The 26,672-nt window shown below is 37.1% G+C and overlaps 3 protein-coding genes and 1 long non-coding RNA gene across 13 annotated transcripts; 1 reads left to right on the top strand and 3 right to left on the bottom strand.

Annotated features, from left to right (window-relative positions):
- Positions 1–263: 263 nt before the first annotated feature.
- LOC106421651 lies at positions 264–14,951 on the bottom strand. 10 transcript variants are annotated; one of them, XM_048761504.1, is made up of 14 exons: positions 14,772–14,951; positions 14,328–14,642; positions 12,002–13,628; positions 11,102–11,905; positions 10,291–11,004; positions 8,069–10,198; positions 7,909–7,977; positions 7,652–7,792; positions 7,428–7,499; positions 7,168–7,329; positions 7,021–7,080; positions 6,841–6,930; positions 6,623–6,711; positions 264–525 (listed from the first exon to the last, which is right to left on the bottom strand). In XM_048761504.1, exons 1-13 carry the CDS (start codon positions 14,886–14,888, stop codon positions 6,662–6,664), a joined length of 6,351 nt encoding a protein of 2,116 aa, XP_048617461.1. In that variant the 5' UTR covers positions 14,889–14,951; the 3' UTR covers positions 264–525; positions 6,623–6,661. The 10 variants fall into 10 exon arrangements, 9 of the variants coding, with proteins under 9 accessions (XP_048617461.1, XP_048617454.1, XP_048617460.1 ...); XM_048761497.1 differs by having other exon boundaries at positions 267–525; positions 6,623–6,930; XR_007325337.1 differs by lacking the exon at positions 264–525 and having other exon boundaries at positions 6,504–6,711; positions 7,149–7,329.
- LOC106377913 lies at positions 723–6,328 on the top strand. The gene is made up of 2 exons (XM_013818127.2): positions 723–2,147; positions 2,207–6,328. Exons 1-2 carry the CDS (start codon positions 723–725, stop codon positions 6,326–6,328), a joined length of 5,547 nt encoding a protein of 1,848 aa, XP_013673581.2.
- Positions 14,952–24,010: 9,059 nt separating the features above from the next.
- Positions 24,011–25,921, bottom strand: LOC111209601. The gene is made up of 4 exons (XR_002661028.2): positions 25,540–25,921; positions 25,011–25,160; positions 24,444–24,557; positions 24,011–24,307 (listed from the first exon to the last, which is right to left on the bottom strand). It is a non-coding gene; the product is annotated as an uncharacterized LOC111209601 (long non-coding RNA).
- A 64-nt stretch (positions 25,922–25,985) lies between these two features.
- Positions 25,986–26,634, bottom strand: LOC111209600. The gene has a single exon (XM_048761495.1). The coding sequence runs from the start codon at positions 26,495–26,497 to the stop codon at positions 26,372–26,374; it is 126 nt and encodes a 41-aa protein (XP_048617452.1). The 5' UTR covers positions 26,498–26,634; the 3' UTR covers positions 25,986–26,371.
- Positions 26,635–26,672: the final 38 nt, after the last annotated feature.

Genomic DNA, 26,672 nt, shown 5'->3' with positions numbered 1-26,672 from the left:
AGTGAGGCCCAGCGGCAACCTGTTTCTTCACCAAGCCTGAGATGTTACACAAGGCTTATGGAAGGAGAAGGTGCACCCATGGTTGGTTTCATGAGAGGTCGAGCTGTCACCGTGGAAGAAGCCACCATGAACATGAGTGTCACAGTTAATGTAACCATGAAACTGGGATCGGTAGCCATTTTCTTTGAAGATTGATAGGTTCGAAAGGAGAAAAGACCAGGAAGCTAGTGTGGTTGTGAATTGTGATGTGAAGGGAATAGTTATTAATCGCTGACGAGTCTTTAAAAACAGAATAGACTCTGGGATCTGATTTTATCTGACCTTTGTTTACAATATACAACTAATTATTTTAATGGTAACTTTTGCTGCACAATAAATCAAATAAGTTCAAAAAATCTATAATTTAACAATAACCAAACATTTCTAATTCTTCCGTCAGAGTGACTGTCAGGCAAGTAAGTTCGGCGTCCCTAGAATGGGCTTAAGATTCTCTCAACTTGGAGTAAAGTAGTGGTACGTGGGTCCCTGAAAAAGAAAGAAAAACACGTTTTCCTGAAGCAGTTCAACCACTTTGTGGTTCTTTCTACGTTCTTTTTAGTAAAAGTGAAGATAAGATCGAGTGTTCTTTGATCGTGGAAAAAGCTAGATCGGATTTGGGGCAATCAATCGGGTGAACGTCTTTGGTTTTAGTCTGATTGGAGCTTCGAAGATTATCTTTACCGATGTCGGCGGCAATGGACAGAGCCTTGATGGCTCTTTCACTGGAGGAAGAAGATGAACCGTTCGAAATGCCGGATCTACCGGGGTTCTGTTCGAATGAGAAGAATAAGCTGAGTCTGGTGGGTAGAATCCTAAACCCAGAATGCCAGAAAATGTCAACTTTAATTTGGAGGATGCCTGGAAAATGGCAGAAGGAGGGTAGATGTCGAGGAGTGGCTCTGTCCAAGGAGCGTTTTCAATTCTTCTTCGACCATGAGTACGATTTACTTGATGTATTGGCGAAAGGAGTACATACCTTCAATGAATGGGCTTTGGCGATTGAGAGGTGGGTTGAAGAACCACCAGACGATTATCTGCAGTTTATTCTGCTGTGGGTGCGGATTAGCAACATTCCTATGAATTACTACACAAAGGAAGCTATCATGGCGCTGGGAGAGCTGCTGGGAGAAGTTAAGGAATTTATCTTTGACCCCACAAAACCGCAAACTCAACCCTATGAAAGAGTCCAAGTGAAGTTCAATGTGGCGAACCCTTTGAAGATGTCAAGGGTTGTCAACATTAAAGGAGCAAAGCCGGTGAAGATCCATTTTGACTATGAAAGGATCCAAAAGCGATGCTTTACTTGTCATAGGCTGAACCATGAGCAAAAGGTGTGTCCTCTGGTAGTGAAAAGAAGAAAAGATGAAACTCTTGTAAGAAGCCAAAGGATCTCAAAGGAGATGGAAGTAAAACAAGTTGTTTTAAAAGAAAATGATCCTCTTTTTGGAGTTCTTACTGAAGATCAGGTGGGGATAAGTTCAATTACTGGAAAGCCGAAAATAATAAAAGAGGTGCTGGATGAAATGAGACAGTATATGATGTTGGCCACCGAAGAGGACAGATACGTGAGGCAAGAAAGAGTGAGAGGCTCGGTAGCTGCGGTGGAACAAGATCCTATGCTGAAGCGTACAATGTTGAGACTTGAGACACCTCCCATTATTTCTCAAGACTTTGACAGAGGGAAAGGGATAGTTTTCAGCTATGAGGAATTAAAGAAGCCTTTGGAAGGCAGAAACCAACAGGAGAAATTTATGGCTTCTGCAATCAGAGCTGATACAGCAGGACGATGGAACGCTGAAAAGATCACAATGGGTGGAAGTGATGACACTAAGTTTGATGCCATTTATATGGGTTCTCCTCCTAGTTCGACGGTGTTTAGTACTGGTTTTTCGGAACCGTGTGCTTCATCCGGGACTAAGAAGAAAACATATCAGCGTAGACGTCCTCCCAAGTCAAGAAGAAATCCTAGGCTGCTTTTGAACGCGGAAAAGGAAGAGGGAGTCCTATGGGATAAAGCAGCTGATAAGAGAGTGGAAGGGAGTAAGAAGAGAAAGGTAGAAACTGAAGTTGGGGATCTTCTAGTTTCGGAGAAGTCTAAAACCCTAAAGGTGATCCCGAGGAAGGGATCGCCCAATATTTAATGAGCATATTGAGCTGGAATTGCCAGGGCTTGGGACGTACTCAAGACCTGACAATTCAGAGACTCCGGGAAATACGTCGAACTCATTTCCCGGAGATCATGTTCTTAATGGAGACTAAGAATTGTAGAAACATTTTGGTGGATTTGCAGCAGTGGCTCGGGTATGATAGGGTATTCACAATTGATCCGAGAGGCTTGAGTGGGGGCTTGGCATTATTTTGGAAAAGCGACATCAAGCTGGATATTAAATATGCAAATAAGAATCTGATCGATATGCAGGTTCAATATGGAGAGGTTAGTTTTTTCCTCTCATGTTTATATGGTGAACCGTCTTCAGAGGGGAAGGAGATTGTTTGGGAAAGAATCAGCAGGATAGGGGTCACCAGAAGAGATAAGTGGTGCTTAATTGGAGACTTCAATGACATCCTCAACAATGATGAAAAAACGGGAGGCCCCATGAGATCTGAAGCTTCATTCAAACCTTTTGGGGATATGCTTGCGGCTTGTGGAATGGAAGAACTAGAGTCATCTGGCATCAGATTTACATGGGCGGGGCAAAGATGGCATAAGTGGATCCAATGTTGTCTAGACAGGGCTTTTGGGAATAAAGCTTGGCTGAGATTTTTTCCTGGGTCGAATCAGAGGTTCCTGGACAAACGAGGCTCTGATCACAGACCTGTGCTACTGAAACTTCAAGCTTATCAAGAAAGAAGAGTGGGTCAGTTCAGATTTGACAAAAAATTCTTGTTTCAACCGGGAGTGAAACATAAGATCATAGAGGCGTGGAGAGGTGCAGCGGAAGGGTCCGAAAATAGAAATGTGGCGAAAAGACTTCGAGACTGTCGTGGTGCTTTGAGTGAATGGAAGAAACAGAGGGTCTTCAATGCCAAAGATAAAATTCATATTTTGGAGAGGAGGCTAGAATGGTTTCAATCAAGAAACTACCCGTGTTGGCATGCGATCAGGGTGATAAAGAAAGAGCTATGTAGAGCGTATAAAGAAGAGGAACTCTACTGGCAGCAGAGAAGCATGGAAAAATGGCTTAAATATGGTGACCGAAACTCCAACTTCTTTCATGAATCGGTTAAGGCAAACAGAGCGAAGAAAAGACTGGTTAGAATCAAGAATGGGAATGGAGTAGAGCAATGGTCAGAAGCAGCAAAAGCTCAAGTGGCGGTCGACTACTTTAATGAGCTTTTCAGATCTTCTAATCCCCCAAGCTACCAGCCTTTGCTACAGGATATGAGACCAAGAGTTTCAGATGAAATGAACCGGCAAATGACCGTCGAAGTTTCTGATGAGGAAATCAAATGTGCTGTCTTCAGTATAAAAGGCGCAAGTGCTCCAGGGCCGGATGGAATGTCGGGTTTCTTCTTCCAGCAATATTGGGATGAGATAGGGCCAAGAGTATCAGCTGAAGTAAAGAAGTTCTTTGTAACAGGGAGAATGCCGGCGGATTGGAACTTCACATATATCTGTCTCATACCTAAAGTCCAGGAGCCCGAGACTATGGCTGATATGCGACCGATAAGTTTATGCTCCGTCCTGTATAAAATCATCGCAAAGGTATTGGTATATCGCCTACAGCCCATCCTCCCTGAGCTGATATCCGTCAATCAATCTGCCTTCGTGGCGGAGAGGCTGATTACAGATAACATTGCAATTGCCCATGAAGCGGTTCATGCTATACGGACTAATCCGAGCATCATGACTGAGACAATGGTGGTGAAAACGGACATGTCAAAGGCATACGACAAGGTGGAATGGAGCTATCTTAGGAGCTTGATGGAGGCTATTGGTTTCGACGCCAGATGGGTTAAGCTGATTATGGCATGCGTCACTTCTGTTTCCTTTGCAGTACTGGTGAATGATCAACCTTTTGGGATGGTCAAACCGCAACGTGGTCTACGACAAGGTGATCCCCTCTCGCCGTTTCTATTTGTGTTGTGTACGGAAGGGCTTACACACCTATTGAATAGAGCAGAAAGATTAAGCTTGCTAAACGGCTTGAAGTTTGTTGAGGAGGGGCCCTCAGTTCACCATTTGCTATTTGCCGACGACAGTTTGTTTATGTGCAAAGCGTCTGAAAATCAAGCTAGGACTCTGAACCAAGTGCTCGAGGTGTATGGCTGTGCAACAGGACAGACGATCAACTTGCAGAAATCAGCCGTATCCTTTGGATCTAAGGTTGATCCCGCTGTTAAACTTGCGATTCAGAGGGTGCTGGGTATCTCGAATGAAGGAGGTTCAAGCAAATATTTGGGGCTGCCGGAATGCTTTAGCGGCTCTAAGGTAGACCTGCTAGGCTATTTAAAAGGAAAGGTGAATGGTAGACTGAATGCTTGGTACCTAAGGAACCTATCACAGGCCGGCAAAGAAATATTATTAAAGACGTCAGCATCGGCCCTGCCTGTTTTTGCGATGTCAGTCTTTAAACTCCCGAAAACAATCTGTGCCAATATGTCCAGTGCCATGGCAAACTTCTGGTGGGGATCTGATGCGCATATTAGGAAAATCCATTGGATAGCTTGGGAGAAGCTTTGCTTGCCAAAGGAGAGTGGTGGAATGGGATTTAGAGACTTGGAAGCCTTTAATCAGGCGTTGCTGGCTAAACAGGCCTGGAAAGTTCTTACTTTCCCCCACTGCTTGTTGGCCCGATTCCTCAAGAGCAGATACTTTCCAAGTTCTAACTTTTTGGACGCCAAACTGGGTGACAAGCCATCCTTTGCTTGGAGAAGTTTGTTATCTGGGAGGGAACTGATACTTAAAGGTCTTCAGAAACGAGTTGGCGATGGAAACTCTATACACGTTTGGACGGACAAATGGGTAGAAGATGAAGCGGATGGGTACGGCATGAGAGCTCCCTGGATAAAAAACTGTACATTCAATGTGAATTTGAGGGTAAGGGAGCTGATAGATTTCCAAAATAGAAGATGGAATATTCAGGCATTGGAAGAGGTTTTTGTGCCTTCAGACATCCAAATTCTTTTGAATAACCAACCGGTGACGTCTAAAGAAGATTTCTGGGTGTGGAAGTTTAACAAATCAGGTGCTTACTCGGTTAAATCGGGTTATTGGCTAGCGGCCCAGGAAAAGAGCAAAGAGATACGTCAAGTTGCCGAAGCTCAACCATCCCTCAATAGCCTGAAATCTCAAATCTGGAAAGTGCAGACGGCCCCTAAGATAAGAACTTTTGTTTGGAAAGCTGTGTCTCAAGCCCTGCCGGTAGCTGATCTATTAAGGGAAAGGGGAATGAAGTGCGATGATCGATGTCAGCTGTGTGGCTTTGAAGGGGAATCGGTGAACCATATACTCTTTTCCTGCCACCTACCTAGGAAGTGTTGGGCGGTATCCAATATCCCCTCTCCTCGGGGTGGTTTCAGCGACCATTCGATCTATGAAAACATCGCATACCTCCTGAAGGTGAGTAAGGATGTAAGGTTCGATATTGAAATCAACAGAAGCTGGCCGTGGGTCCTGTGGTACTTATGGAAGAACAGAAACGCCTTTATCTTTGAAGGAAAATTGTTTGAAGCAGATGAAATCAGAAAGAAAGCCAAAGAGGAAGCTGATGTATGGTTTGTAGCTCAACAAGTTCAGAGTGGAATGGACCAAGTGGAGGCGGGTGTGATAGAGAAGGGAGTACTAGGTAATGCTCCGAAAATTGCCAAAGGATGGGTCCTTTGTGAGTTTGACATGGACTGGTCGAAAGGTCTTGGGTTCATGGGGGCGGCGTGGATAGTGAAAGATGAGAAGAGAAGAGTTCTACTACATAGTAGGAGGGCTTTCTCAGATGTGAAGTCGATCAATGAGGCTAAGCTACAGATCTGGTTGTGGGTTTTAGAAAGTATGAAGAGTTTGAAGAAGAATAAGGTGATCTTTCTTTCAACCTTTGGGGATATAGTTGAGGCAATAGAGAAACCCGCCTTGTGGCCTAACTTACAGTTTGAAGCTACAGAGATTAAGAGAGAGCTCCGGTCTCTCGAGGCATGGGAGTTAAGGTTTGGACTTTTGGCTTCAGTTAGATGTGCCTCTTTCATCGCTCAGAGTGTCAGGCAGCTTGGTCTGATGCAGTCTTATGTAGCGGTTGGCCATCCACGTTGGTTGGATCATATGTACGTGAATGAAAGTGGAGCATATGATAGTTAACAGAGTCATGGCAATTTCCTTTTGGTCCACCCTTGTGTGGGTGTTGATGATGATTGTGTAGTTATGTATCATAACGGTTTTTGTTGGGGAGGTTTGTGGAATCGTAATCGGATATGCTCTTGATGGTTGTAAAAGCCTTTTGTTATATATAAAGTTTTCAATTTGGGAAAAAAAAAAAAAATCAAAAGCCAGAATGGTTTTAACTATTTGAAAACACACAGGCAAATAAAACAAGTTTGAAAGGTTTACTAGACATGCATGTCACAAAGCAAATAAGGGAAGTTTGAGACAAACCATAAACGTGCATGAGATATGCCGATTCTCTGTGTCTTTCTAGTTCTTCCTCAAGTCTTGGAGCGGCTGTCTCTTCGATGTCCTTGGAGCTGTTACGTTAAGATTATCCACAATCTTTGAGTTTGGTGCATTCTCTTTCATGTCATGCCATTTAGGCTTCGCTTGTGTTCTGTAAATCAAGATCGGTTCTCTTGTTACTCGCTTCTCTGATAACGTACCTGATTCACCAATGTTATCAGATGGCTTAACCAAGGCTTCTTCAGGACTCGGAGTAGCTTTTCCATTAACCATTTCATCATCTGCCGCAGCTATTTCAAAAAGGAAAAAAAGAAAGTGATTTTAAGTGTAAGTCATAGTTTTAGCTACTCGAGCTACGGAAGATGTGTTAGAAATCTAACCTTCTTCGTTCCTGTTTTTCTGAAGAGTAGATCCATCAGGAGTTAGAGAGATGTCGTTCTCTGTGAGATTTGCATTGGATTAGTCAAGAGTATCCAACCATAGTAAGTCTCACCTGGAAATTGCTTACATGTAGAAACGAAATTTACCAAATGCAGTATCAACATGATCAGTTACTTCAGAATTATAGCCTAAGTGCTCATCCTCTGTTCCAGCTAAGACGCATGTCTTTCCAGAGACATCAGAGCCACCTGAAGAGTCAACGTTCTTCGTTACTTTTGCTTCTATGAGCTCGTCTGCTTTGCTATTGTCTATAAATGATTGGAAATAATTGAAAGATCTTTAAGTTATCAATGTCTTCAAGAAAAATGTGATGTTGAAAATAAAGGAGTGTTAATGTGCTAATCACCTGTTACTGCCAGTTCCTCGTTCAGAGCGTCATTTATATGGTTCTGATTGTCCATGGGAGGGGTAGATCTTTCTGCATTTCAGGGATGAAGAAAGACAATAAAGAGTATTTTAAGTCAACAGAGAGAACTACATAAGTGTACCAACTTTAAATAAAAAGGAAACTTATTATTAGGCCACATGATCTCGACTTCATATTAACAAAAGTGTCAGAAAGTTTCTCACCTGACACCATGGAGCAGGTCCCAGTAATTTCAAGTTGGCTGGGATTTTCAACAATTGACTTGGAATCACCTTCATCTGGTAAGCCAATTGTCTCGGAATCACTTTGAGTGTTCTTGGTTAACTTTGCATCTATGAGCTCGTCTACATCATTATAGTCAACGAATGATTGGAAACATTTGAACTATCTTGCACTTATGTATGTCTCCAAAAACAAAGTGTATGATGCTGAAAAATAAGAGTGTTAATGTGTTGGTTACCTGTTACTGGCAGTTCCTCCACTGCATCATGTATCTGATTCTGAATGTCTGTGGAAGGGCCAGATTCTTCTGCGTCGTAGGGAAAAAGAAAGAACATTCATGAGCATGATAACTATAGGCTAATACTAAATCCATGAAAATTTTAAGAAAAGTTGCTCACCAGACACCAACGAACAGGTTCCAGCAACTTCTATGTGGTTGGAAATTTCGCCAATCGTCTCAGAATTACCTTCAGCTGGTAAGGAAAGAACATAGGAGCTCAAGGAAACATTTCTTTCTGCATCCATGATAGTGTCAGCCCCCATAGTATGGCATGTGTCAACATGTGGAGAATTCCCTCTGCTTTGCTTTGATGTCCCTTGTATGGCATCTAGACCTGCAACATTTTTTGCCTGAGAAGCTTTTGGCATAAACTCTGCACCTGCAGATACTTCCCCGGCACTGAACTCATGGCTATAAGAAACTTTGGATGCGATACTACCACTTGAATCAACAATAGTGTTTTCTCTGAAATCTGGAGCTGCAACTTGACATTCCCGAGCCACACTGTCGTCCTTCAAAATAACTTTGGGAGAAGAAGCATGATGGCTTTGATACTTGGCTGAGCCAGACTTGCCATTATCAAGACGGTCCTGAGTAGACTCTCCCAAAAGTAAACGAGTCTCGAGCCTAGTGAAGAAGGTAGACTCGTCCTTGAACTCCACTTCCTTTCGTTCTTGCTTTCCAGCAGTGTGTGGTTCAGTGTTTCCTAGATGGTGTCGCCTTTCTGGAGAAATGAAAAAAGAAGACTCTTCGCAAGTGGCTGCTGTATTATATTTTATCTTTCCATCTTGTCCAGACTCTTCGTTTGTGGAAATGTTAGATTCACCCAACAATTCCACATCCTTGTTTTCTTTTCCATCTGGCTCAAAGGCTCCCATAATAGAGTGGCTTTCAGAAGCAGTGAGAACATCGGACATATCATGAGACTTAGCATTTACGTTGGCGGCAGTGAAGTTGTCACAGTCAGCTTGCGATTCCAAAGCATTGTTTTCTTCACTTTTTGCAGCTTCTTCCTGTTCAGACTCTTCCGGGAATGGATGTCTTTCTGGAATACTGGGAACAGCAGACTCATCATGAAACTCTGCAGGCGCCTTTTTTGTTTTCTTTTGTTCAGAGTCTCCATTTAACAATCGCCCCTCCAGGCTACCTGACTTGTCATCATTATTAATTTCTAGCCATCCTGCTTTGCCTAGTTCAGGGTCTGCTAAAGGTAGATCTTTGTGCATCTCAGTGGATAATCCAGCTTCGTCATAGAACTGTGCATCCATATTGAGTTCATCTTCTCTAGAATCCCCAAAAAGCTCATGCCTCTCCTCCAGACCAGTGAAAACAACAGATTCTTCATATAACTCCATATCTTTGTTTCCTCCACTATTCTCTGCTCCATCATGTTTATCCTGTCCAGTGCAAGTGCCGGATTCACAATGGAGCTCAACAGTCCGATTTTCTTCATTCCTTTCGTTTCTATCTTCTTTGAAGTCTCCTACACTGGATTGTCTCAGTGGGCTAGCGGTAATGTTAGGCTCGTCATGAAGCTCAACCTCTATTCTTTCTCCTTCATTAAAAGCTTCATTTTGGCTGGTATTGAGAATATCAGATTCATCAGGAAAGTCTGTGGTTGTATGCTCCTCTTCCTTTCCCACCTCATCTAGCCCAGAATCACCCAGCAGTAAAACTTTTTCAGGAGTTGTGAAAACAACAGACTCTACTGCTTCATCATTGTGCTGGGTCACTATATGAGCTTCACAGATCTTTCCACTTTCGCTGAGCTGCTCCATTAACATCAAGTTCCTCTCGGGGGTAGTGAATAGAGATGAACTGTCAAGTTCGTTGCTAGCAGCTTTATTTATTGGTGTAGGTTGGGATAAAGCTTTCATTTCCTCTTCCTCCAAACACTCTGAAACGTTCTCTTCCTTGTGTGAGTGAGAAGCAAATTCAGTTGACAACGATCCACTTAGCACCAACGGATTTGGTTCACAACCTCTCTCACTAGAAATTGTTTGCACAGATTTCATTAGACTCTCATCCTCGACCTCATCGAGCTTCTCCCGGTATACACCATGACCAGCGCTAATACGACCAACTTTACAGATGTCTGCTTCTTCTTCTGCATTGCTATTCTCAGCGTTGTATTCAGAGAAGTTTCCATGTCGCTTTGCTGATTGTTTTTCCTTCTCTAAGGAACCTTTACCATCATATTTGATTGAAAGACTCTTGTTCGAACATTCAGCTGAATTTTCCAGGACTGCTGTGAATAAGCGTCAGAAAGAAACCAGATTAGATTAAAACAAAGTTGACCATAAAAGCAAAAAATTACTAAAAATGAAAACGAGGATATACCATCTGTTTCTGCAAATTTAGCTACAAAGCTCTGCACTGATTTAGGAACCTCCTCGGTTTTAATATCTTCCTCAGCAATAACTACTGAAACAATATCCTTAACAAGGATATGTCTAGTAGGCACACTTAGCTCGGATTCAGGGTTGCTCACTGCTATCTGTACTAAAGAAGGAGGAGGTGGAGTGGTTTCCACAAATAGCTCAGATGATGATGATGCTTTCTTTTTCTCCTTCTCTGTCTCAGCCACCAGAACTATGTCTAGCTCTTGTTTCTCTTCACGTTCTTCATCCGTAAGTTCAGGATACAACTCTTGAGTGTTTCCCACCGGTGAAATATCAACTGAAACATTCTCAGACATCATGAGAGTTTCTGCAGTTTTGGTCACGAATGTAGAAGGCGACTCCTCAGCCATTCCTTGTGGATTCTCTTTTAGGCATTCTGAACTCACTGTCTTCATTCTCTTGGAAGAGCTTCTAATTTCCACATTAGGTCCCCCTGCTTCTTCTGGCACCAATTGAGTGTACGTATCCAAAAGTTTCTCTGGCGTCAGATTTGCACTCTTACAACCGTCCTTACTAATCTCCACTTCTTCTGAGCTGCTCTTCTCAGTGATGCATTCAGAAAAGTTTACATGCAAATTTTCTGCTTGGACATCCTTCTCCAAGGAACCTTTCTCATCCTCTTTGCAACATTCAGCTGAGTTTCCCAGGATTGCTGTGATTAAATATCAGAAAGATACGCATATTAGAAACGAATTAGATAGCAAAACTGTAATAGAAAAATATAAATCTAATGAACTAAGAGTACATACCTTCTACTTTTGATATCTTAGCACCAGCGTTATCCTCCTTAAGCTCAGATGTAGGGGTTAAAATAAGGGTTTCCTCCTTGGTTATAACCGTCGAAACAATATCATTGCCAGTAGGCACGCCTAGATCGGCTTCCGGGTTGCTCATTGCTAATTGTACTGAAGCAGGAGACAAAGTAGCTTCCACAGATAGAGAACAGCTAGTGATGCGGTTATCTAGGCAGGTTTTCACTTCTGAGCGCTCAGTAAGAAATTCAGAGAGTGATGATGTTTCCACTTGGTCTTTCTTAGTCATGGCTAGCTCATGTTTCTCTTCACGTCCTTCTTCCAAAACTTCAGAATTCAACTCGTGACTGTTTCTCACCGCTGACGTCTCACCTGACACTGTCCGTGTAGAATCCAAAACATTCTCAGAAATCACAGTAGGTTCTGTAGCTTTGGTTTCAGATGTAGAAGGTGAGTCGTCAGCCACTTCTTGTGGCTTATCTTTTACGAATTCTTGAGCCACTATCTTCTTCACTTTCTGGGAAGAGCTTCTAGCTTCCACGTTAGGCCGCTCTGCTTCTTCTGGCTCTAACTGAGAGTACTCACCCAAAAGTTTTTCTGGTATTAAATTTACACAGTGAGCAACACTCAGACCACCGATCTTACTAATCTCCATTTCTTCTTCTGCACTGCTACTCTCAGTGTTGCATTCAGAAACGTTCCCATGCAAATTTTCTGCTTGTACGTTCTCCAAGGAACCTTTCTCATCATCTTTGCCTGAGTGAATCTCTTTCCAACGTTCAGTTGAGTTTTCCAGACTTCCTGTGATTAAATAAAACATAAGAGGAAAGCGCATATTAGAAAATGATTAGTTACCCATAAACGTGGAAAAAAATAATCATATCAAAACGTATATACCTTCAACGTTTGCTAACTTAGCTATAGAGCTAGTCTCCTTAAGCTCAGATTCAGGAGAGTAAATAAGGGTTTCGTCCTTTGTTTTGGTACTTTCCTCTGCTATAACTGTTGAAGCACTATCCTTAACAATGATATGGCCAGTAGGGACGTGTAGCTTATCTTTTGGGCTGCTTAGAGAGCGTGGTGATACTTCCTCTTTTTCCTCCTCCATCAGGGGCATAGAAACTGTCTCTCGCTCAAGTTTCTCTTCACATTCTTCTTCCATACGTTCACAATTAATCTCTCGGATGTTTGACCTTTGTGAACTATCATCTGACTTATCCAGTGTAGGGTCTAAAACCTTCTCAAGCATCCTAACAGGTTCTGCAGCTTTGGCTTGGGAGAAAGAAGGAGAGTCCTCAGTTATTATTATTCCTTGAGGCTTATCCTTAATGCATTCTTGATTCTTGGAAGAGCCTCCAGCTTTAACATCAGCTCCACAAGCTTCTTCTTGCTCAAAGTGAACGAACTCATTCAAAGTCTTCTTAGGCGTTAGGTTGCTTTGGTTTGATGCAGCTCCAATGTCCACCTCTGGCTCTCCTGATCTGCCCCGCTTCATATTTCTAGTAACTCTTTTCGATTTGACAAGATTCTCATCCGTCTTCTTATCAACTAGATTCCCTTTAACTACTCTTGAAGCCTTCACTGAATCATTCTTCGCTTGCCCCATTGATGTGTTCTCCACACTAGCTTTAAGCCTCACTGACCTTCTCTGATCCTGAGCACTGGTCTGCTCATTCACAAACCGCATAGACCGCCTACGCACCATTTCAACTTTAGAACCACCACCCTTCCTATTAGGTTCTCCTATTTCCCTTTCATCTTCTTTGTTAACCACGTCTACAAGTTCTTTTGACCGCTTAGCAGCAGGCAATAAAGTCACCGACTTTGACATCCCACCTTCCTCAGAAGATTTCTCAGTTTTAGCAGCCAGTCGCCTAGACCGTCTCCCACCCTGAACATCTCTATCTTCAAACCGTTCTGGAGCATTCAAATCAGTATCTTTACCCTCTTCTTGAGTACTACCACCAGAGCCAATTCGCTTTGACCGCTTAGCATCAGGAACTAAAGCTACTAACTTGGATGTCCCACCTTCCTCAAATGATTTCTCAGTTTTAGCAGCCAGTCGCCTAGACCGTTTCCCACCCTGAACATCTCTATCTTCAAACCGTTCTGGAGCATTCAAATCAGTATCTTTACCCTCTTCTTGAGTACTACCACCAGAGCCAATTCGCTTTGACCGCTTAGCATCAGGAACTAAAGCTACTAACTTGGATGTCCCACCTTCCTCAAATGATTTCTCAGTTTTAGCAGCCAGTCGCCTAGACCGTTTCCCACCCTGAACATCTCTATCTTCAAACCGTTCTGGAGCATTCAAATCAATATCTTTACCCTCTTCTTGAGTACTACTACCACCAGAGCCAATTCGCTTTGACCGCTTAGCAGCAGGTAATAAAGCTACTGACTTAGATGTCCCACCTTCCACGCATGATTTCTCAATTTTACCAGCAAGTCTCGTGGACCGTCTCCCATCCTGGATACCTTTATCTTCCAACTGTTCAGAAACAATCGAATCTACATCTTTACCCTCTTCTTAGGGATGTTGTCATGGGCAAAAAAACCCGGCCCGGCCCGAACCCAAACTAAACCCGCCCAGAAAATACCCTAAACTATAAAACCCGAAAAAAACCCGGTACTATTAGGGTAGCTCGCGAAAAACCCTAGAACTTTAGGGTTACCCACGGGTACCCGAAAAAACTCTTTTTGAGTTTTGTGGTTTTTTAGTTAAAGTTTTATAGTTTTAACTTAAATTTATATGTATTGAATATTTAATTTTAATCATGTTTTGTATTAAATTTGATTAATTTTCAATTATCAAATTTATTTTCTGTATAAAGTAACAAATAAAATTTTCATCATTCATAATTTTCAATTTGCAAATTTATACTATATCCATAATGTAAGTAAATAAATAAGTTATAGAGAGTGCAAAATTTAATAGTGGGCATTGTATGTTTTGATTTATACATCTAATTTTTGATTTCAATCATTTAAATCCTTAAAAATTAGGGTAAAAGTCGTCCTTTCAATTATATATATATATTTTTAAAAACCCATAGGGTACCCGAAACCCGATAGGGTAAAACCCGAACGGGTAATTTATAAATCAAGACCCGCCCAAAATAAACCCGCGAATTTTGAAAACTGAATATACGGGTTTTGGTTTTTAAATTCCAACCGGGTTTAGGGTACCCTATGGGTAAAAACCCATTGTTAACATCCCTACCTCTTCTTGAACACTACCACTAGAGCCAATCCCACTTATCGAGTTTGACACATCATCTCCATTAGATCCTATCCCCTTAGACACACTCCGCTTCGACCGCCTTAGCTCTATACCTCCACCTGGCTGAGGAGGAGCTTTAGCATCCCCATCTTGGCCGCGACTACGACGCGTTCTAACACTCTTCTTAACCGATCGAGTGAATTCGAAAATTTGATTATCAGTCTCATGACTGAATCTTACTTTCTTAGCTTTTCTGCTAGCAACTAGATTCGCCTCCTCCTCCTTCGTTTCCGTTACAGTTTCTTCATCTTCCTTCTATACATTAAATAAACACCCAAAACAAAATCAATCGACTCCTAACACAAATTTTCCTACAGCGATTCTCACGATTACGAGAATCGAAAACCAGAACAGAAGGAAAAATTGAGGATCGTTTGCAATCACCTGGAAAATAAGAGAAGCGAGTCGATTAGCCATCTCGATGTTCTTGAGATTCGCAGGGATCCCATGCTTTTTACATAGGATTTGTAGATTTTTCCGATTCATTCCATGAAAATCCATCTCGAATTGATCAGAGAATGTTGAGAGATTGAAGCGTCTTTTTAAACAAAAAAAAATTGTAGGTCCAAAGGGAATGGCGGGATAAAATTATTTAAATTTGAATTTTGGGAACCACGCTCCACGCTCCTTGTCGTAGTTAGATCCACGCGCTCTACTAGGTTGCCGCGAGTGTGGTGTAGTCGTTTTTTTTGTGACGTGGACGGTTAACGATTAAAGCTCCCAAAAGCGTCGTGCGTATGTAATGTATTGGAAGGAAAATAAAGTCTACCGATGTTTGCTACGTTTGGGCCGAGAAATAAGGCCCAAGTTAAGAACTATCTATCTATCAAACAAGTGGTTTGGTTTGACTAAAACCTAAAACCTAAAACCACTGTTGGATTAGCTTAATCCATCACAGTATTACAAAAGTCTGATGATCTCAATTATCTTTTTGATAAGTAAAAATGTCATAAAAATCACCGAGCCTCCCAACAGCCCCATGATGACGGCTAGCCCACCAATCTTCACATGTTCATCCATATTCACTTGTTAGTTCTTGTTACAATCTCTTTTATTTTGTTTGGTGGTGTCTTGTGGGTTTGTGATCTTGTTTTTTAAAAATGGGGGATGTATAAATAAGTAAATCTGGACATGTCTACTATTTGATCAGATCATCACATGTGTTTAGCATATATCTGATATTAAATAGATTGTGACTTGCGTTCGTATAAATCTTATAATCATAAGTAGATCAAATGATAATTATATCTTGATTTGTAATTTGTAATTATTTATTTATGTAATATATATATATATAATATAAATATTAAAAATTTGAATGTAATAAAATAAATAAATTCAGTTTCTTTGAAAGATAAATTCGTAATTGTTTTATTTATTATGCATTTTCTTTAAAAAAGGAAGAGCTATGTGAATATATATAATCAGGGCAGATCCGCGCAGGATTTTATACTTTATCAAATATACATGTTAAAGTTTGTATGTAAGTTTATTAGGTTGCATTCTTGTTTGGTTGGGTCAATATTTCACATGATTCTTTTAGTATTGGTGTAATTGTAATTTTTTGTTGGAGATTGTGTGGGCTAATGACAACTATTAACCTTTGGTTCCCAAGTTATAATCCATCGTGAGAATATTTTAGCGCTCCTTAAGCAAAAAGTTCTAAAAATGATAATTAGCAAAACAAATGCAGAAAAATTATTTTCTTGGTCTAAACCTGAAAACTATTAACCTTTAGTTCCCAAGTTCTAATCCAGCATGAGAATTTTTTTTAACGCTGAATTGTATTATTAAGCCTCAAGTAAAAAGTTCTAAAAATGAGAATTAGCAAAACAAATGTAGAAAAAAAATATCAATAAACTAACACACATCTATTTTGCGTATGGATGACTAAATATTTTACATATAAAAGCTCTATATTTGCTTCTGAATAGCCAAATCTCAAGAAAAATAATCTTCGTACTAATCCAAAAACACCATTCTTCAAACTGAATTGAGAACGATTGTCACTCTTATTTTAAAATACTTCAGTAGAAGCCATCGAGACAAAACAACTCTTTATATTGCTCTACTGATAATAACAAATCAAAGAGATTACCGTCCCGTAAAATTTCATGATGTCTTTCGGAGTAACGATAGTTTGCAGCAAGCACTCCAATTTCATAGTCTGTTTTTGTTACTGACCATTGTACTGGTCTTCTCAGGATGACAATGAAATCTATAGCGAAACTAGAGAGTCTTTTTCACCAACGAGGCTGCATTATTTTTACAATTTATTGTTTTAATGTCGCCAAGAAGAGTCTGTCCACATATATTTTGTCTTCGTTTGGGTATAAGTTAGATTTATCCTTATTGACATGCTTTTAGCTTTAATTTGTCTCCGAGATTACAATTTTATCTTATTCATAATCACAACTAGTTTCTATACAACTAACATGTTAGGGTTTCTGTCGGTTGTTTTTAGTTAATGTTATAAACGAGTAAAACAAAAGAAGTGAATATGCATAATTTTGATTAGTAAATTATATAATGGATAAAGCAAAGATGTGTATAATATAAAGAAAAATAAGCATACATAATTCTTGTCTGCACAAAATAACATTTGTCTTTCAAGAACTCGTATTGAGTACTACTCTTAAAATAGATAATGATCAAAGAAAAATATAAGTTGAATGAGCTTAATTTATTCAGATTCTCCTCCTATCAGATTTAGCTTTATGAGGAGAACCCATACTCCAATAGTCACCAAGGCTACTATCGCAATACCGGCGATGCCTAACCCAAAAGCTATCCCCAAAAGCTTCAGAAGATAAATCATATCCATTTACTTGTTCTTTCTTGTTACAAATTCTTTTAGTTTGCTTGGTTGGGTTTGCAAATTTTGTTTGGGTTTGCAGTTTAAAAAATGTTGGATGTATGAATAAGTAAATTTTGACATGTCTAATATTTGATAAGGTCATCACATGTGTTTAGCATATATCTGATATTAAATAGATTGTGACTTGTGTTCGTATAAATCTCATAATTATAGAAATATATTTTTTACTTAAGGGTAAATCTCTTTAAAGTTTTTAATAGTTTTTTTCCCAAAATTAATTCAAAGTCAAAGTGACCAAAGTAAACTTACTAAAATGGTTAAATGACATTATATTCTCATTTTTAATTTAAATTATTTATTAATAAAATATATAATATAAATAAAGATTAAAATTTTGAAAAGAATAAAATAAATAATTTCAATCTTTAAAAAAAATCAGTTTGTATTATGATACGACTTTTCTTAAAAAAATTTATAAAATTTCTGAATATGTATGATATCTTTAAATTTAAAATTTAACAATGATTTCTGAATATTTTGATATTTTCATGAATTTAAGATTTGTCTATGTAATATTTTTAGTCCTTTGTAATATTTTAATTAATCAGACATTAAAAAAGAAAAGACATTTTTTTTTAGATTTGCACAAACACTAAAGTATATCAATCTATTTAAATTAAAAATGATTTATTTATAAGTGAAAAAGATATGTAAGTCGTATCATTTTCCTATTTTTGATTATAGAAGTATTAAAAATGAAAATGATAAACAATGTTATTTTCAACAACAAAAGGGATCATATCATTCAGATGATCAATGGAGCTTTAAGAGATCTAGATCAGTGGAAGGAGGCAAACAAAAATACAGGGGATGAAGAGCAAAACAGACCAAATAAAAGTCTGAACAAGATTTCGATAGAAGATAAGCTCCCTCCTAATTCTGACTACTGCTGCCTTGTAGATGCTTCTTGGAAGTCTTCTAGAGGAGATGGGGTTTGGCTGGTCCTTACACAGAAGAGAAGGCACCCAAATCATGCATGGATCCTCAGCAGAAGCGCCTATGAGTTCTACTATAGAGGCTGAAGCAATAGCCCTCCTGATGGCAACACAGCAAATGATCAGACTTAACTACTCTAAAGTTGCCTTCATGGGAGATTGTAAGAGTTTATTTGATGAGTTTAATCAGTTCAAAACTGAACAAACCATCAGAACTTCCGTATCACAGAGGCTGCCTTTGTGCTACAGGATATCCTTGAGATCTCAAGACATAGAGATTACACTTTTCATTACATATCTAGATATAATCTTAATGTTGTAGACTCTCTTTTGCTAAACAAGCTAGGTTACATAAGAAAAACTATGTTGCATCTTGGAATTTTTAATGTTTTTAATGAAAAAGTTTTCTTTAACACACCTCTTACTAACTTTTCACGCCTTGTGAAAAAAAAACTGAACAAAAAGTTTAACGCCGTCTTCTTCCTCGGTCGCTCGCCGTCTTCTCTCTCTCTCTCTCTCTCCCAAAACTCTGAGGTAAAGAAGGTAAAAGCTACATCTGCACGCAAGCTTCTTCTTTTTTCCAATGTTCGTCTCGATACTAACAAATAAAGGTTAGTCATTTCTCAAGTGAATATTCAATCAGGTACGAACAGATAAAATGATTGTGTGTTTGGTGTTTGCGATTCAGGAAGGACAGTTCATAATTGGGTACTGTGGAGAAGTAATCTTATGGAAAGAGGCAAAGCGTAGAGCTCAAACTTGCGTTCTTGTTTATAAGTTTATTAGGTTGCGTTCTTGTTTTGGCTGGGTCCAGTATTTCACATGATTGGTGTAATTGTAAACTTTGGTCGTGGAGATTGCGTACGCTAATGACATTCTTTACTTTTATGTAGGATGGTGGTATGAGATTATTTTCTTCGATTAAACTAGACAACTATTAACTTTTAGTTCCCAAGTTTTAATCCAGCATGAGTATTTTTTTAACCGTGAATTGTATTATTAAACCTTATAAGCAATTAGTTCTAAGCAATGGAAATTAACAAAACAAATGTAGAAAATATACATCATTAGGGATCAAACTAAACTAATACATATCTATTTTGCATATGGATGACTAAAAAATTTTATATATAAAAGCTCCGTATTTGCTTATAGAATAGTTGAATCTCAAGGGAAATAATCTTCGTACTAATCCAAAAACACCACTCTTAAAACGGAATTGAGAACGATTATCACTCTCGTTTTAATATTCGAGTAGGAGCCATTGAAACAAAACAACTCTTTAGATTTTATCTTTGTGTGGTCTAAGTTAGGTTTACCCTTATTGACATTTTTTAGCCTTAATTTGTCTACGGAATTACATTCACAGCTGGTTTTTCTACAACTAATATGTCAGGTTTTCATCATCGGTTGTTTTTAGTCAATGTTGTATACGATTAAAACAAAAGAAATGAACATACATGAGTATGAGTAGTGAATAATGTAGGGGATAAAGTAAAAGATGTGTATAACATAAAGAACTAACAAGCATGCATAATTCTTGTCTAAACGAAATAACATTTATCTTTTAAGAATTTATATTGATTATTATTCCTTAAAGATACAATGATCAGAGAAGAATATAAGTTAAATTAGCTTAATCCATCACAGTATTACGACGACCTGATCAGAATTAGCTTTTTGACGAGGTACCAGACCACAATAGCCACCGAACATAGCAACGACACAATGCCGACGATTAGCAAAAAAATCTTCACACCTTCATCCATATTCACTTGTTATTTCTTGTTGCAATCTCTTTTTGTTTGTTTGGTGGTGTCTTGTGGGTTTGTGATCTTGTTTTTTTTTAAATGTTGGATGTATAAATAAGTAAATCTAGTCATGTCTAATATTTAATCAGATCATCACATGTGTTTAGTATATGATACTCCTATTAAATAGATTGTGACTTGAGTTCATATAAATCTCATAATTATTGTAAGTAGATCTTTTAAGGGTAAATTTTTTTTAAAAAATAATTCATTTCCAAAATAACAATCTAAAATCAAAGTTACCAAAATAAATTTACTAAAAAGGTTAAATGATAATTATATCTTCATTTGTAATTTTTATTTTATTTATTTATGAAATAGATAAAATATTTAAATATTAAAAAATCTAAAATAATAAAATAAACAAATTCAGTTTCTTTAAAAGATAAATTCGTAACAGTTTTTTTTATGATACGTTTTTTTTAAAAAAATAGGAAGAACTATGTGAATATATATAACCATGACAGACCCGCGCTTCGGCGGGATTTTATAGCTTATCAAATATACATTTTAAAGTTTCTTTGTAAGTTTATTAGGCTGCGTTCTCGTTTGGTTGGGTCTTGTATTTCTCATGATTCTTTTGGTATTGGTGTAATTGTAAATTTTGGTTGTGGAGATTGTGTGGGCTGATGACATTCTTTACTTTTTATGTAGGATGGTTGTGTGAAATTATTTTGTTCGTCTAAACTTGACAACTATTAACCTTTAGTTCCAACGTTCTAATCCAGCATGAGTATTGGTTGGGTCTAGCAAACCAAATGTAAAAAAAATACATCAGTAAACTAACACACATCTATTTTGCATATGGATGGCTGAAGATTTTACATATAAAAGCTCCATATTTACTTTTGAATAGTTGAATCTCAAGGAAAATAACCTTCGTACTAATCTAAAAACACCATTTTTCGGACTGAATTGAAAACGATTGTTAATCTCATTTTAATACTCCAGTAGGAGCCATCGAGACAAAACAACTCTTTATATTGCTCTACTGATAATAACAAAATCAAAGAGATTACTGTTCCATATAATTTCGTGATTTCTTTCGGAATAACCATAATTTGCAGCAAGAACTCAAATTTCATGGTCTGTTTTTGTTACCGGCCATTGTACTGGTCTTCTCAGGATGACAATGAAATCTATAGCGAAATTAGAGTCTTTTTCACCAACGAGAGGCTGCACTATTTGTACAATTTATTGTTTTAATCTCGCCAAGAAGAGTCCGTCCACATATATTTTGTCTTCGTTTGGGTATAAGTTAGATTTATCCTTATTGACATGCTTTTAGCTTTAATTTGTTTCCGGGATTATAATTTTATATTATGCATAATCACAACTGGTTTCTATACAACTAACATGTTAAGGTTTCTATCGGTTGTTTTTAGTTAATGTTATATACGATTAAAACAAAAGAAGTGAATATGCATAATTTTGATTAGTGAATTATATAATGGATAAAGCAAAGATGTGTATAATATAAAGAACTAATAAGCATACATAATTCTTGTCTGCACAAAATAACATTTGTCTTTCAAGAACTCGTATTGAGTACTACTCTTAACATAGATAATGATCAAAGAAGAATATAAGTTGAATGAGCTTAATTTATTAAGATTCTCGTCCGATCAGATTTAGCTTTTTGAGGAGAAACCATACTCCAATAGCCACCAAGGAACCGGCGATGCCTATCCCAAAAACTATCCCAAAAAGCTTCAGGTAATAATCCATATCCACTTACTTATTCTTTCTTGTTACAAATTCTTTTAGTTTGCTTGGTTGTATCTTGTGGGTTTGCAAGTTTGTTTAAAAAATGTTGGATGTATAAATAAGTAAATTTTGACATGTCTAATATTTGATAAGGTCATCACATGTGTTTAGCATATATCTGATATTAAATAGATTTTGACTTGTGTTTGTATAAATCTCATAATTATAGAAATATATATTTTTACTTTTTTTTTTTTTGACATCGAACTCCATGCTCTATTAATTCAGAATGAAAATGTTAGCTTTGTGGGCTAACCATCCCGGAATTACAGAGTCTACATGGGAGAAAATAGAGTTTTTTGAACGAGTTCCTTTTGCAAGAAGGTCCGCTCTTACATTCCGCTCTCTTGCGATAAAAGAAATTGAAAACACAGTAAAAAGAGATAATAGATGAATGAATTCATTCCATTCCGAAGCCATAGCTGGCCAATCTTCTTCATCGTTAATCAGCTTGACAAGTTGAAGACAGTCCGATTCAAAGGACATCGATATAACTCCTAGCTGTAGGGAATTTTTCATTGCGTAAAGCAAGATGGTGAACTCCGCATGCGTAGGAGACAGGGTCTGGTCCATACCAATGGAGCCATACGTAACGGTTCCAGGCGCCAGCTCGAGAACAAAACCTCCACCAGAAAATGGCGAATTTGTCACCCAAGATGCATCCACTTGGCATCTTGGATATGGTGACTCATTCTCCATATTCCGGTTAGTTGTGTGTTGGTTTCCTCCAGTCACTTCCCAAAATCTCTTTAAAGTTTTAATAGTTTTTTTCTTCCCAAAATTAATTCAAAGTCAAAGTGACCAAAGTCAACTTATTAAAATGGTTAAATGACATTATATTCTCATTTTTAATTATAATTATTTATTTATAAAATATATAATATAAATAAATATTAAAATTTTGAAAAGAATAAAATAAATAATTTCTAATTTTTTAAAAATCAGTTCGTATTATGATACGAATTTTCTTTAAAAAAAAATTTAAAAAAATTTCTGAATATGTATGATATCTTTATATTTAACTTTTAACAACAATTTCTGAATATTTTTGATATTTTCATGAATTTAAGATTTGTTCTATGTAATATTTTTAGTCCTTTGTGATATTTTAATTAATCAGACATTAAAAAATAAAAGGTGTTTTTTGAGATTTGCACAAACACTAAAGTATATCAATCTATTTAAATTAAAAATGATTTATTTATAAGTGAAAAAGATATGTAAGTCGTATCATTTTCTCATTTTTGGTTTTAGAAGTACTAGGATTTGGCCCGTCCTGCGGCCGGGTTAGTAACTAAAAAAAGTACATAATGTATCATATTTTTTATTAAATATTTTAAAATGTATAGTTTATTTAAAATTGTAAGTAATCTTTAAATTGTAATACCAAAAATTACAATTATACGTGTTTTAAATTTTTAATATTGCAATCATACATTGTATATATTATCTATTTTGATAATTCATTTTTCTGCATTTCGTGTGGAACATTTGTTAATTTTATAATATTTATTATAATATGTTTTAGTTATAATTTAACACTTATCTTGATCTAACAAAAAAATATTTTAGGTATTTCAATTCATATCGTTTTCGTTTGTTTAAAGGGGGAGAGTTGTTATTGGATAAATGTTAATGTCCTTCAAAAACTTATCCCGAAATTTTGGAGGCTTTGAAAGTTGTAAACTTTTTAATAAAGAATTTAATAGTTTGGGAGTCTTAATAATTTTTTTTTACAAATTTGGGGGTTTATATCAATAACAGTTTTTGATCATTTGGATTTGTATTGTGTCGTCAATATTGTTAATTTTTTTACAAAGCAAATTTCAAGTAACTCTTTTGATTGTATATAGAGACAGAGATATCTATTATTTGAAAACAAACATATAATTAAAGTGTTAAGGAAAAATACACATATAATCAAAGTGGAAATTTTTTCTTTTAATTCAAAAATATTTTAAGTGATAGTGTAAAAAGAAATAATGTACATATTAGTTTGAACTTATTTAATATGAAAAATTTCTCGGGAAACTTACTTTAGATAATAACACTTACTTGCAGCAGTCTATGTATTAAAATAAAAATGAGTACTACATCTTATTGCATTCATTCGCTAAGTGAGTACTGCATCATAATCGTAAATTATATATATAACTTTTTTGCTGAGTTATGATGCAAAACTATATGAGTCAACACTCTCAGTTTCATCTACAAACCTAAGATCTGCAAGCATTAACGGCAAGGAAACAAATGAAATTACTAAAACAAAATACCCAAAGATGTAATCTCACAAATTTATTATATCAAGTCTAGAATTTGGCAATCTGCAATAGAATCCAAGACCCATGAACTGTTTGCAGTTCTTGCTCCTGCTCTCCAAGACTTCAACATCAATTCGTCTTTGTGTCAGAGTTTTCTTCTTGCTTGGCTCAAAACTACACACTATAACCGTTCAAGTCATCATTAGAAATGGATCGCCTCCATTGTTCCTCCTGCTACTATATCTTGAAGATATCCTTTGTAAGCAAGCTTGAAATATCTAATAATGTAAAACTTCAGTTCATTATAAAGTTTTGGCTTCTGCGTATTGGTAAATTAAACTGTTACGATGCTTATATTCTCAAGTCTGTTGGAACATATATAGAGAGAGATAAACGAAGCTAACCTTGTTCAAGGCTATGTCTTCCAATATAAGGTCCTTGTCGTGTTCCATGATCATCTATGGAAATCTCATGTAGCTCGGTTACACATTCTATGTTTTTCAGACATGCATTGATCCCTGCAAGAAAAGATATAGAGACACTTTGGCAAATTTGTGATTTGATCAAAATCGCAAACAAAAGAGTAAAAAGAACCATATTTCTCTTCATTTGTAAGTCATGAACAACATAGAACATATTTCTTGGGTAATCCATGAACAGGCTTGCTCTGGAGCTAAATGATGTCAGTTTTTTTGGATACTTGATTAGGCTGAGACTGTTGTGGCCTAGAGAAAGTGATTCTAAGCAATCTATTTTCAAAAATAAGAATCAACTTATAATTCCTATCAACACATGAAAATGACAATACCCTTTACTGGGAATACGCTTGCATTTTTATTTCTTTTGGATTAGTCTCTCCACAGGGGAACTTAGAGGATGCATTTGAAGGGCATGGCATTACAAAGTTCATTTATTGATAAGAAAAGGTGTTAAAAAGGAACTATCATATATATAATCTATGCAACACTTACATGGTCCCATCTGCATTTTGGCATCAGTTTTGCACATTTAACGTGAAACTTTTCTTGCAACTCGCATTGTATCAACCGAGTGATGCACCTTTAGTCGACAGCCACTGCTAGTTATTATCCACCTTCTTGTCAGCTCCGAAGCTAGGTTGACTGCGATAAGGTTGTTGAAGTATACATTTAGAGTCTTGTAAATGTAATAAAGTTTCTTATATTAAGTCAGTGAGTATCAAAAGCATATGTATTCACATTTACTACTATTCACATTTCTTACCATTAAGCACTGTTTTTGTTAACCACTAAAATCTGCAAAGACAGATTCACTTTTATGGTGGTAAGTTATTTCTCCCGATTCTTGTCAATGTAACATTCCAATGAATTAATTGGTTAAAATCACCTAAAGGTCTACATCTAGGACTATAGTGTGAGTTAGTGACAAAGGCGAGAAACACAGAATCAATACCATAATATATATATTAAACTGACCAAAAATCCAGAGGACTAAGATATTCCAGAAAGAAAGAAGCAATACATGTAGATCTTTTGATATTCTGATTTGGTTTGTCGATTGGATTGTGGAAGATCAGGTTTTGTGAGCTTTCTAAAGAGGATCATCAATATCAGGGGAGAGGCCGTTAAAATCATCGGTCATGATTGAAGATCACAAACATAAAGACATATCATTGAATAGGAAAAATATTTCAAAAAGTTTCTTTCTTTTTTTGGGGGGGAAACACAAAGTTTCTGAAATTATGACTGAATCATAAAATAGTCACCATCGCCGTTTAATCTGAGAGGATGAACACGTGATACAGAGCCACAATCAAAGGAGGAAGATATCTCTATCTGTGAATGCAAGTTTGATTTTGGAGACCCTGACAGTGCTTGTGGTGAGAGATGCCTCAATGTGATTACCAATACCGAGTGTACACCTGGTTACTGCCCTTGTGGTGTCTATTGCAAGAATCAGGTAAACACGGTGTTTGAATGTTTGCTACTATGTGCTTATGTTAAGAGTGGAACCTGTGGTTGTACTGTAATTTGTAGAATCGAGCTAGTGTGGGCTTATAACAGTGTTGCTTACTAGTTCACATGTTGCTTGTTACGACTAACATGTTAGGGTTTCTATCGGTTGTTTTTAGTTAATGTTATAAACGATTAAAACAAAGAAGTGAATATGCATAATTTTGATTAGTGAATTATATAATGGATAAAGCAAAGATGTGTATAATATAAAGAACTAATAAGCATACATAATTCTTGTCTGCACAAAATAACATTTGTCTTTCAAAAACTCGTATTGAGTACTGCTCTTAACATAGATAATGATCAAAGAAGAATATAAGTTGAATGAGCTTAATTTATTAAGATTCTCGCCTGATCAGATTTAGCTTTTTGAGGAGAAACCATACTCCAGTAGTCACCAAGGCTATTATCACCCAACCGGCGATGCCTATCCCAAAAACTATCAGAAAATAATTCATATCCATTTACTTGTTCTTTCTAGTTACAAATACTTTTAGTTTGCTTGGTTGTATCTTGTGGGTTTGCAATTTTGTTTAAAAAATGTTGGATGTATAAATAAGTAAATTTTGACATGTCTAATATTTGATAAGGTCATCACATGTATTTAATATCTGATATTAAATAGATTGTGACTTGTGT

This window comes from Brassica napus, chromosome C6, assembly GCF_020379485.1.
Source record: "Brassica napus cultivar Da-Ae chromosome C6, Da-Ae, whole genome shotgun sequence".
NCBI classification, from domain to species: domain Eukaryota; kingdom Viridiplantae; phylum Streptophyta; class Magnoliopsida; order Brassicales; family Brassicaceae; genus Brassica; species Brassica napus.
The sequence above is the reverse complement of the archived record's forward strand: the minus strand, read 5'-3'. Positions and strand labels throughout refer to the sequence as shown.